General features: G+C 41.1%; 1 protein-coding gene across 1 annotated transcript in view; it reads right to left on the bottom strand.

Annotated features, from left to right (window-relative positions):
* Positions 1 to 1,725: 1,725 nt before the first annotated feature.
* Positions 1,726 to 12,598, bottom strand: part of themis (thymocyte selection associated) — a 47,869-nt gene continuing 36,996 nt past the window's right edge. The window contains exons 5-7 of the mRNA XM_080193302.1: positions 10,066 to 10,228; positions 7,052 to 7,198; positions 1,726 to 2,284 (exon numbers count right to left, since the gene is read on the bottom strand). Of these exons, the coding sequence (XP_080049428.1) occupies positions 2,277 to 2,284; positions 7,052 to 7,198; positions 10,066 to 10,228 (318 nt within the window). The 3' untranslated portion in view covers positions 1,726 to 2,276. The remainder of the gene's footprint in view (positions 2,285 to 7,051; positions 7,199 to 10,065; positions 10,229 to 12,598) is intronic.

Genomic DNA, 12,598 nt, shown 5'->3' with positions numbered 1-12,598 from the left:
TAAAAGGCCAACTTGCTGGAATTACATTCCCCCTCCAAATTGAGACCCCTGACATTGGATTATTAGAATAATTGGTTTCCTGACTCTGTACAAGTGGTGTGTACCTGCTGAGCTTCACTGCACCTTGAGATACACAGATGCTACTTTCTCCTATCTTTAAGAGCAATGCTGCAAGATTTTGGGTGCTTGTCTCAAAAGCTGTACCACAACTGGATGGGGTCACAGGCTTATAAAGGAAGAGGGGTGCAAATAAAAGTATTCAGATGATTGAGGCAGGGGGGGAAGCAAGGCAGAAGAGTTTCAGAGTCAGTGATCGAGATGTGAGGAGCAGTCAGAGTGAGGGGAAAAATGGGATGCAATAGGGTGTGAGGTTCAGGATGAGAGTCTGGAAGGTGAAGGTATTATTGAGTGATTCACAGATGGGGAAAAAGCAGGGGGCAGGTGAATGCAGGATGGGCATGAAGACAGTGATGTGTTGGTTCTAAGGGGAGAAAAGGCGTGTGGGGATGGATTTGGATAGGGTAATGGGAGGAGGTTTAAGGGTGATGGGAGGAGAGGAATCGTGATATTAGGTGGATCGATAATGATGGGGGGCTGGGGGAGTTGGGTGACCTGGGGAGGGTAAAAGATGGTGGAGATTGTCTTAAAAGTTACATGCACCATTTTCACAAAGTTGTTCTTGAAAACACAGTTGCTCTGGATGTGCAAATCCTTGAAGATGGAGAAGGGGCTTTTGGAGGTGGGTAGTGTTCAAGGTCAGCACAAGTGGCCAACTAAAGCCACACCATAATAATGATGATGAGGCAACTGATGTCAATTATGCTCATTTGGTGTTTTACTCTGTTGTGAAGCCCACTTTGCAGTAGAACTAGTGGCTTTTGCTATTAAATAAACTGTTGGACTTTAACTTGGTGTTGCGAGACTTCTTACTGTGTTTACACCAGTCCAATGACAGCATCTCCACATTAAAGATTTTAAACCAAAGTTCCATCAGTAACAGATACTATATGTAACCTCTCGAACAGGAGCATCAAGTTCTCCTAGAATCATGGCCAACATTTATCCCTTAAGCAACTGATAAATTATTTGTGTTTTTGCACAAACTGTATGAAATCTTTGCCTGAAAAATACATTGGTCAGCAAAATCATCATATTTCGTTGGCTGTCAAGTACTTCGTGATTTACTGAGGATGTGAAAGGTTCTACACAAATGAAACTACTTCCTTTCTGTATTTTGCATATTTTCAATTCATTTTGCTTTTATGACATACTTTTTCAACTCACTCTGTACTTTCTTGTGAAATCGGTTTCCAAAATGCTATTTTAAATCACTTTTCAGGCTTAATTTTCTGAATTTAGTCCATGGCTGGCATCCATGCTATGCTAAAGCTTAAAGGGAGATATCCAGTGATTTAGAAATGAGGCAGAGGCTGAAACAGCTGAACTTTAGCATCTAGACGTCCATGGAGCAAAGGGTAAGTTTGGGGCAGGCACAAGTGGCAGAGTCAATTAAGGCCTGGTAATAGGGCAAGACTTATTAAATGAAATTGAGCACCATTGATCCATGGTGAGACAATCACCTTGATAATGTTGTTTACTCAAAAACAATGGAGAAAATCTGCAATCATAAAGGATGCAATATTAAATAAACACACACAAACACCGTTAACTTAGATGCTGGCAACTAGTTTGACTTTACAAAAATTGGTTTTATTTTAATTGCTTTTACAGAAATATATTATTCAGGCATTTGCAAACATTAAAATGTATAGATTTATTAAGAAAGACAAATTCTGCAACATCTCACAGGGTTGGTCCTTGGTAGGTTATATTTATGCAAACAAAATAAATAGTTCAGCATTACCAAACAGAAACAAATAAATTAATCCCTAGATACAAAAACACTCATTGAAACTAGTGCTATTTGGTAAAATCCACATCATTTTTTGAAGAATTCAAATCACTTCAACACATCTAGATAATAAAAATATAAAAAGACTGATAATCAAAAACAAATATACAAAATTAATCTGTTCTTGTCTATGTAATGTAGAACAATTTTTCACCTCCAGGATCTTAACCTGGTGGGCACCATTATCTGGTGTTAAGTGCTGAATTAAAATATTTATTCCAGGCAATTACAATGGTTCTAAGCTTTAGAGATATTGATCACATTTACAAATCGAATCCTTGAGGAAAGAAATAATCCAAACATTTGGTCAGATGACTGCCAATTCCCAACCAGATGCTCAGTTGTGTTGTTGAAGACATTTTTCTCAGTTTTCTAAAATTGAGATACAAATTGGAGATTAAGTCAAAACAGAACATATATTTTGTAATTAAACATCATCTGGTCTTATTTCTGGCCTGAATACAAGTCTTAGGAAGGGACTAGAACAGGCAGCCAGGGAATCAGGAAGATTGTGAGAATCAGAGGAGGTGGGGAATTCCTACAACCCAGCTTATGGTATGTTAGCCTATATAGGAAGGGGTATAGAGTATAAGAGCTGGAGTCTAATGTATCAGTTGTATAGAACATTGGTTAGGCCACATCTGGACTACTGCGTCCAGTTCTGATCGCCTTACTACCGGAAGGACGTGGAGAATCTGGAGAGAGTGCAGGGGAGGTTTACCAGGATGTTGCCTGGTATAGAAGGACTGGGTTATGAGGAAAGATTGAGCAAATTGGGGCTGTTTTCCCTTGAAAGACAGCGACTGAGGGGTGATCTAATAGAGGTATATAAGATTATGAAGGGTATAGAGTAAACAGTGGTAAGCTATTTCCTATGTTAGAGACACACAGTACGAGGGGCCACGGGCTTAGGGTGAGGGGGGGAGAGGTATAACACGGATATTAGAGGGAGGTTCTTCCACACAGAGGGTAGTGGGGGTATGGAATGCTCTGCCAAGCAAGGTGGTGGAGGCAAGCATACTGGAGTTGTTTAAGAGTTACTTAGACAGGCACATGAGTGGGTTGGAGATGGGAGGATATAGGAGATTGTTTTAAATAAGGTTCATTAGCATTGGGACGTCCCTGGTAATGTATAAGGATGTGGAATGATACTAATGTTTTTCTCTTTTCATTCACAGGTTTTAAGTCGGTCTGCCTTGTTGTCCAACGAGGGGCATACACGCGATGGGCCGTACTAGGGCTGCTCTTGGATGTTCGAGAATAGCCTAGTGCTTCATGTCGTTGTGTGTGCTTAAACTGGACCAGATGCTGGGCAAGACGACAGCTCAGTGACTATCGCTGTTTGCTATGCAGACACATGGATTTGGGCCAGTGTCTGTGGGAGTTTGCGCATTTTCCCCGTGCTTGTGTGGGTTTTCTCCAGGTGCTCCGGTTTCCTCCCACACCCCAAAGATGTGCTATTAGGCTGATTGGAGATAATAAATTGTCCCTAAATTAGTTTCCCTCAATGTGGAATGCCATAAGCATAGATAAGGGTCATGGGTGGAGGGACTGGTAATGTTAAAATGGCGGCACGGGCTCGTTGGGCCGAAGGGCCCGTTTCCCGGGCTGTTTTTGTTCTTTGAAAGATTAAGACAAAAATGTACCTTTAAGTCAGCAGTGGTTCTTTGGGATATAGCAATCACTGCAGAAAGTTGAATAGAGCATGCGGCCCAACACCTGCCTCATTCATGCATTGCTGCTCAGTTTGTGCGTGGGGACCTAAAACAGCCCTTTAAGTACATTGGCATGGAAAATCACTTGCGTGGGTTTTGACAGTAGTGACCAGAAGAGATCAAAAACAGCGTTAGGTGTATGCAGTTGGGTTTGTGGTAGGGTGAGGGGGAGGCAGATGTGGTCATGTGGAGAGCAACCCAGCTCCTCATGGTCAACAAGCAGTTTACCTCAGGTTACTCATTTTGCAACATTTTTGGGTAACAAAGAACAGAGAATGACTACAGTTTACATTCCACATTGTACACTTTTGCAATTATTTCCACCTTTTCCACTAAGTAATTCTCACTTCCCTTCAGCTGCATGGTTTCCTGAGGCTTGGGAAACCCAAGTTTAACCATGGAGGAAAAGTTAATTGTGAGGCACATAGCCTCATTGTAATGTTTAAATGACAAAACCACCTGCTGGGTTCCTTGTCCCCCATCTCTCACTCTTTACAGCCAGAAGCGGACTGACTGAGGCCCAGTCTGAAACAACTGACCTAAATGCAATAATCCTCGCAGATTAAAATTCCATTCATTGTTACAGTAACTGTATAATGTGGAATCCACAGCTCAATTTAAAAATTTGCTGACTGGACCACTTAATCTATTCACTAAAAGCTATATTCATTCCTCAGAGCCCAAGCTTTTGGGGCTGAATTTCCCCAGCTCTGGAGCAGCTTTGGATAAGGGGTGGGCAGCAGAAAATTAGACAAAAATTCAGACTGGCTAGCCGACATGCTTCTATATCCTCAGATTTTCTGGAGGGTCCTTTTATTCTAGTCAGTGATCTGTTTATCACTACTTATTTTGAAACCAACTGTGCAAGGCTTTTTGGCTGAATTCTAAGATAATCACTGAAATATAAACTTGTGTTTGTCAGACTGCCTCCTTTTGGTATCATGCAATAAAGCAATTATTAATTTTAACAGTTATTTTCGTCAATGTTGATTACTGTAAATCAAGGCGAAGCCCCAACTGTGATGAGGCACTAACCTTTCACCAGTTTCATGCATAAAAGCTGGAGAAATTTTATTTGCAATTAATATATATTTTGCACACTAGAGGGCGTTAAGTATGGACATTTAAACTGTACACAGCTCCAAACTAAACCATTCAGAAAATACTCAGACTTTGATAGTAACAACCCCCATTACAACGCGGGGGAAATGGTAGGGTAAAATTTCACTAACCTGCCACGTAAGCAGATTTCCTGCCTTGGAGAGGTGGAAACACTTCAATAATAGATTTAAATCAAGGTTTTATTGTGCAATCAGAACAGAATTTAGAATTCCTGCAGAAGGAACACAGCCCACAACATTACCTCTGCCACCAACCCCACCCCACCAAGGCAGTAGGTGGTGGTTAGGGAGGGGAAATTGAACACAAAGATAAGGAACACATTTCAATGCTCTGCCTATGTGCCTGTTTCCATTATTGCGGCAGCGGGTTTGAACAATGTGAGGCTTCCTTGCCTTGGAAAGGTTTACTCAAACAAGGCTCTCGCAGAGCAACTTATATTAGCTGCTGCTGGCTGGGTTTCATGGGCTTTGGACATCCAGGAATGAAAAGGGATACAGAATTCAGGCTCATGAAGTTAAATGCCTTTTACAGCACTCCTTGTGGGCCAGGAGGAATACACATAGTTCCCCTGCACCAAAAGGAAGTGTATGGCCTACCTTTGTCAATCAAGGATGCTTTATCACACAGACCCCGCCTATGCTCCCCAAGCCTGCATTACCTCTGCTTATAGTTATTGTGACTAAACTCTACAAGCCTAACAACTCCCATTTCCCTAAGCCCCGATCTCCTGCTCTCTTCCCAACCAGATTTCCAGGACCAACTCCAACTATGGTTTCCTGTTGTTGTTTTAATACTCAGTAATTCATCTGCCAATTTGACAGGCAGCCAGGTGGGACAGAAACTTTTTTTTTGTAGTAAGGCCCAGTCATTCAATTGAGCAGGACCTAATGTCCATAGTTTTGCTAGGATTTTCTATTAGTTACAGAACTCAACTGCACATTCCCTACCTTTCCAAAAGGACAGGACTTTAGCGTTCAGAATTAAGTACCAGAACAAGTTATCCCCATTATTTCCATGTTTGGGTTAATTTCCAAATTGCAATGATCACTATTTGTTAAGTTCTTGCACACTCCTTTCTCACAAAATACATTGACACATAAGGTTGAACTCATGCTGTGTGACATTCATTATAAAAGTGCCCAGTTGGTACATGCCTTTGATAAAGTGGACTTAAATGAACCCATTAATGTACTTGTTATGCACTTTTCACAGCATGATCTCAACTCTTGAATGCAGACAGAATAGGATGCTTTTCAACACTGAGCACAAAAAAAATGTTGCCTACAATGCGTCATGATTGCCTAACTTGAATAATTACCCACACAGTTCAATCTAATGATGTTAGGAGAGAGAAACTTGCTTCAGTGGGTAAGTTTGAGTGCCAGTGTGTTCCAGCATTCAAAATCACAGCCATCAGATTAAAAGCTGAGCCACTTGGCCATAACTCTGTATGTGAGGATATCTAACAATGTCTGTGGTTAGTCTTGATTTTGTACTACAAGCTGTTGAAGGGGCAAGTTGATAATGACAACAGTGAGAGATTCTGGGTCCTGAATAAATTGGATATGCAACTATACAATTTTAAGGGCTCCAACAACAGATAGAACCTGATGGAATGAGGCACATATTTGTAATAATCAAGTTTCAGTGCTGGAGAGGATGATTAGCAGTAGTCAACAATTTTCAAGATATTACATTGGACTTGTGCTTGAAATTATGAAAGTTTAATTTGTACCTATCATACAAGTACAGCAGCTTCACACTATTCAATAGAGGGAGGCGTGCTGTTTTTCACCCTTATATCTCTTTTGCTTCTCTTTCTTACTTGAATTGATTTCTCTTTCTCTCCCATTCCATTTATCTTCTCACCATTTTTGTTTGAAAATAATATCTATGAATATGGATCAAATGTGGATAAATGATATTAAAGACATCAGACATGATTTGACTGAAATGGGGATTCATGGTTGATAAACTGAATGACCTATTATGTTCGTTTCTGTCTCTCCTTTTAAAATTATTTTCTCTGATCTCTATTTATTTTCTCTCAACTACCTTTTTAATTATTTTCACTTCCCCCTTTTCTGCGTTCTTATTATTTGGCTTTAACTCATATTCTTCTGCTTATTTCTGCAACCGTTGCTGGTGAACATCATTAGCCTCAACAACTGATACCAAATTCTGAGCCCATCTATTTCTTTCAATGCTGAACTCACTTTATTTTGAAGTTGGACATGAATTACATTTCTGTTTCAAACATAAACCATGCAATAAGATGAAGGTGAGAAAGTCAAGCACTCACCCCTTTTTTTCTTGCAGTTTTTCTTGTTTTGATGGTCATTTTTATTTAATTGTTTTCTTAAATCTTCAATTTTATCTTCATCAATATATTCATAGTCATGAATGTCAGACAAATTCAAGTTTTCCACATCCATCGCAAGGCCTGCAGCTAAAAAAGGGTTTAAAGGTGTGATTTACAAAGACAATATAACAAAGGTTGCTTAAACAAAAAAAAATATCGTATATTAATGATTTGGAAATTATACTAAGATTGCCATTTGATAATTATGGAGTTATTGCCTGAATGATTTATTTTAATATAGTTATCATTTGGCAATTGAGAATAACTGATTCTCAAACATTTTCAAGATGGGTCACAATTCTGAAGTCTCCTGTACTCTGGTAAATCTGCAGAGAGAAAAAAAAATCACTGTTTCGTTTACTCTCACTTCATTTTTCTTTCTTGCCTGTTTCTGTTTCTCCCCTTTTCTAATTTGCTGTCTTCTAATTCCTCATTTTTGTTTGATAATGATATGAAAGAATCTGGATCAAAGATAGATAAATGGTGTTGAGGTCAGATCAGATATGATTTGACTGACTGGGGATACATGGTTGATTAGATGAATGAATATTTGCATAAGGTTCTTTTCTATCTCTCCTTTTAAAATTCTTTCCGCTGTTCCCATTATTTATTTTCTCTCATCCTCTTCTTTTCACTTTCCTCTTATCTCTGCCAAATTTCCTTTGTGGATTTGCCTCACGTTCTGTCACTGGTTTCTGCAACCATTGCCCTATTTATTCTCGAATGGGACACAGAGACTATAGGAGGTGGGTAGCACCTCTGTAGGCTATCAGTGAAACTAAAGAGCAGATCAGGGAGCTGATGGATGCCAGAAGTAAAAACTAGTTGATGTGGAAATGGAATGATCCACCAACTGAGAAATGGCTGGGTTGCTTCTGGGGCTTATAAAAACTGGACGGCAATAGCTTAGAGACAGTTCAAGCACACAGTTTTCCAAGAATGAAGCTTAGGATACGGTGGCCCAGTAGCACAATGGTTAGCATTGCTGCCTTACAGCACCAGAGGCCCGAGTTTCATTCCTGGTTTGGGTCATTGTTTGTGTGGAGTTTGCACCCACATTCTAAAAGACATGCTGGTCAGCTGCATTGACTGAACAGTTGTAGACTGTGGTGACTAGGGAAATTTCACAGTCATTCTATTGCAATGTTAATGTAAGCCTTACTAGTGATTAATAAATAAGCTTTAACACTGGGATGGCATGGTGGCACAAGGGTTAGCACTGCTGCTTCTCAGCTCCAGTGACCTGGGTTCGATTCCCAGCTTGGCTCATTGCCTGTGTGGAGTTTGCAGATTCTCCCCGTGTCTGCATGGGTTTCCCCTGGCTTCTCCAGTTCCCTCCCCATTTTATTTCAGATTTCCAGCATCCACAATATTTTGCTTCTGTAGAATAGGCCAGTAGAGCACCATTGGACAAGATGAGCACAATTGTTCAGCTGAGTCTGTTACTTGCATGTACATCAATTAGCTGTCTCTCTAACTATTGTGATAAACAGCTGTACCTATATTTTGTAAAGATATCCATATTAAGCATTGGACGTATATTTATTAGTCCTTGAGCAAATTGACAAAAAGTCAGTACAGATTTTCAAAAATGTGTGGATTCAGTTGATTGGCCATGCTAAATTGACCCTTAGTGTCCCGGGATGTATTGGTTAGAGGGATTAGTGGGGTAAATACGTGAGGTTACGGGGATAAGGCCTGGGTGCGGACTCGATGGACCTCCTTCTTAACTGTAGGGATTCCATGCACATGTTTCAACTGTGCAAGTTTGCAAAAAAAAATGAGCATCCACAATTTTCAAATTATATCATGCCAAGTCTCAATTCATATTTAGTTGTTTTAACATATCATTCATCATTTTAGTGCCCACCACACAAACTTCCTCATAATTAATTGCAGGTTATTTGATTGTAATCAAACACTCAATCCAGTACCTTCAACACATGGATTTGTAAAAACAGAAATGTAAGCACTGAAAATCTGTACTGACTTTTGGTCAATTTGCTCAAGGACTAATAAATATAAGTCCAATGCTTAATACAGATATCTGTACAAAATATAGGTACAGCTGTTTATCACAATAGTTAGACAGTTAATTGATGCACATGCAAATAACAGGCTCAACTGAACAATTGTGCTCATCTTGTCCAATGGTGCTCTACTGGCCTGTTCTACAGAAGCAAAACATTGTGGATGCTGGAAATCTGAAATAAAACAGAAAACGTGTCAAATACTCAGCAGGTCTGGGAAAATACACAGAGACACAAATACAGTTAGTGTTTGAAGTTTGTGACCTTTCATCAGAACTCAAAATGTAAACCTTGTTTCGGCCTCCACAGATACTGGCCACCATGCTAAGTCTTTCCAGCATTTCTGGTTATTTCTATATTGGTTTAAAGAACAAAGAACAACCAGCACGAGAAACAGGCCCTTCGGCCCAACGAGCCCACGCCACCACCTTAACAAAGCATTTAGTTCTAAATTAGGTCCAATACTAAATTCATAATTTTTTTTAGGCATCTGTGAATTTTCCATGAATCCAAGTTCAAAGGAGACCAATATAAAGGCAATTTTATCCCATCACTCCCCATCTGCATATGACTCTCTGTCCAAAAGTGGGATACGTTATACTGTCTGTGAAGCAGTGATCTATAAAACTTTACTAATGTGTGGCATAGCACCTGCTGCTAGAGAACAAACAGCAAACCATACAACATGGTAACACAACCATGCGAAGGTGACAATGTCATTCGGGGGAGGTGGGGGTTGGGGGGCGGGGGGGGGGGGGGGGAGGGGCGGTGGTGGTGATGGTGGTGTAGTGGACCATGCAAAGATCCGTTGACCTCGGGCAGGATTGTCTGGTCTTGGGCAAGCACGCAGTCAGAAAATCCTGCCCCTAATTTCTGAAAGTACAATTATAATTTGTCACTGGTAAGGTATCTCACATAACAAACCTTTAAGCAGTGCCACGCCTGTTTCTAGTGCACTGTGGTCAGGTCTTCCTTTCACATGCTCTGTAATTGTAACACAATGAAGAACATTTTCTGTTTTTTCAGTTACGTCTTGGATGTGTTCCTGAGAGTTTGGTTTGTTTCTTGGCATTTCTGTTGGTGAATTCTAATTTAAAAAAAAATCAGTGAATCAGCACAACAACATTTTTCCAATATGTATTAATAACATAATATAAGCAGTTAACTGAAAACCTTGTCAAAAGTTGATAGTGTCAGAATCTGACTGAAAACTGGTATGGTTTCCACCTCGAGAAACAGGCAGATTTTTACAGGACTTTTAAAAAAAGTGTTTCAATTTGTCAAAAAAAAGGGCGGGGTGGAGCCTAAATATCATTTTTAAAGGGCACCTTGATCAGAGCTGGCACGTCTTGCCCTACATCTGCTCCAGGCAAATCAGAGTCAGCATTCTCCATCATCCGCCCTCATTATCATTATCAGCATCTTGCCCACGGACAGCACAGTATCACAGTGGTTAGCACTGCTGCCTCACAGCGCCAGGGACCTGGATTCAATTTTGGCCTTGGGTCACTGTGTGTGGAGTTTGTACATTCTTTCCATGTCTGTGTCGGTTTCCTTCCACAATCCGAAGATGTGCGGGTTAGGTTGGTTGACCAGGCTAAATTGACCCTAGTGTCAGGGTGATTAGAAGAGTAAACGTGGGGTTACAGGAATAGGATCTGGGTGGGATTGTGGATAGTGCAGACTCAATGGGCCGAACAGCCCCCTTCTGCATTGCAGGGATTCTATGAACATCACTGGCATCGGACCTCTTCCCCCACAATCCCCAGCCAAAGAATCAATGATGGCATGGTGTTGACCAGTGCTAGGGCACTGCCTGGCCATATCCCTCTCCCCCAGTGGCTATACTCACTTTTACTACTGGGGGAAATCACCCCAGGCCACAAGTTAACATCTGGATGAACCTGTTGTAAACCTCGCCAACATGTTACGTTGGTGAAATTTGAATATATGAGGGAATCATCTGGCAAGGGGGGTTGTTTAATGACATTCAAAAGTATTTAAATGTATTGTAATCAGGTTCACGCCTATAAATGTCACCAGCATGGGATAGCAAAAATAGGCAATCAATCATTAGCTCGGTGGTGAGATTTGCATTTTCCAGGTTTTGCCAAATCTTGAGCCCTTGCTGCCATTCCCAGGAATGGTGAGCATGGGCTCAAGATCACCCTCCCACCCATGTTTTGGTTACAAGCACTTCTTCAATGCTCTCCTTGACACACTGTTGCATTTCTGCGACTCCCACCCAAGACAAGGTCAACTTGTCCATTATTCCTGTCCTCAGTAAACTTCATTAAGCTCTCTATTCTTAAAAACACCAATTTAAAAAATCCCCACGTTCATTTACAAATCTACCCACGACCCCAACACAAATTACCTTTGCAGTGTGCACCTTTTAATAAACAGGGCTCATAACTCTATCAAGTTTTAAAATTCTCAGCATGTGATACTGAAACCACTGAAGATGACAGTTGTGTGAAATACAACTTAATTCCTCTGTGAGGATGTAATCAGAATATAAAACTAGCCACAAATCAGCATGAATTGAACAAATTGCTGAGGTTATATGAATAGTTGAAATTCTGAGGTTTGATTTAAAGCAGAAGTCAAAATCACATATTATAGGTTCATAGGATCCCTAAAGTGCAGAAGAGACCATTTAGCCCATCAAAATTGCACACAGTCTCTGATAGAGTACCTAAACCAGGCACTCTCCCCGGCCCTATCCCTACATCCCCATGCATTTGCTATGGCTAATCCATCTAATTTACATATCTTGGGACATAAAGAGGCAATACAGCATGGTAAATCCAGTTAACCTGCACACCTTTAAGCTGTAGTAGAAAATTGGAGTACACCGAGGAAATCCACATGGACACGAGGAGAATATGCAAACTACACACAGTCACCCAACCCATGTCCCTAGAGCTGTCTGTGAGGCAACAGTGCTAACCACTATAGCTCATCGTGTGACAAAGAAGGCATCCAGCAAAAACTGCAGCAGGCGACGGTGCAGAGGGACCTCGGGGTCCTTGTGCATGAGTCGCAAAAACCCAGCTTGCAGGTGCAGCAGGTGGTCAGGAAGGCAAATGGGATGCTGGCCTTCATAGCGAGGGGGATTGAATATAAAAGTAGGGAGGTCTTGCTGCAGCTGTATAGGGCATTGGTGAGGCCGCAGCTGGAGTACTGTGTGCAGTTTTGGGCGCCGCACCTGCGCAAGGATATTTTGGCCCTGGAGGGAGTGCAGAGGAGGTTTACTAGGCTGATACCGGAGTTGAGGGGATTGAGCTATGAGGAGAGGCTGAATAAACTAGGCTTGTACTCGTTAGAGTTTAGAAGAATGAGGGGAGATCTCATTGAGACGTATAAGATGATGAATGGGATGGATAGGATAGAGGTGGAGAGACTCTTCCCGCTCAAAAAAGACAGTAGGACTAGGGGGCACAGCCTCAAGATA

The sequence above is a fragment of the Carcharhinus amblyrhynchos genome, chromosome 7, assembly GCF_965287045.1.
Source record: "Carcharhinus amblyrhynchos chromosome 7, sCarAmb.v2.hapA, whole genome shotgun sequence".
In the NCBI taxonomy this organism is placed as follows: Eukaryota; Metazoa; Chordata; class Chondrichthyes; order Carcharhiniformes; family Carcharhinidae; genus Carcharhinus; species Carcharhinus amblyrhynchos.
The sequence above is the reverse complement of the archived record's forward strand: the minus strand, read 5'-3'. Positions and strand labels throughout refer to the sequence as shown.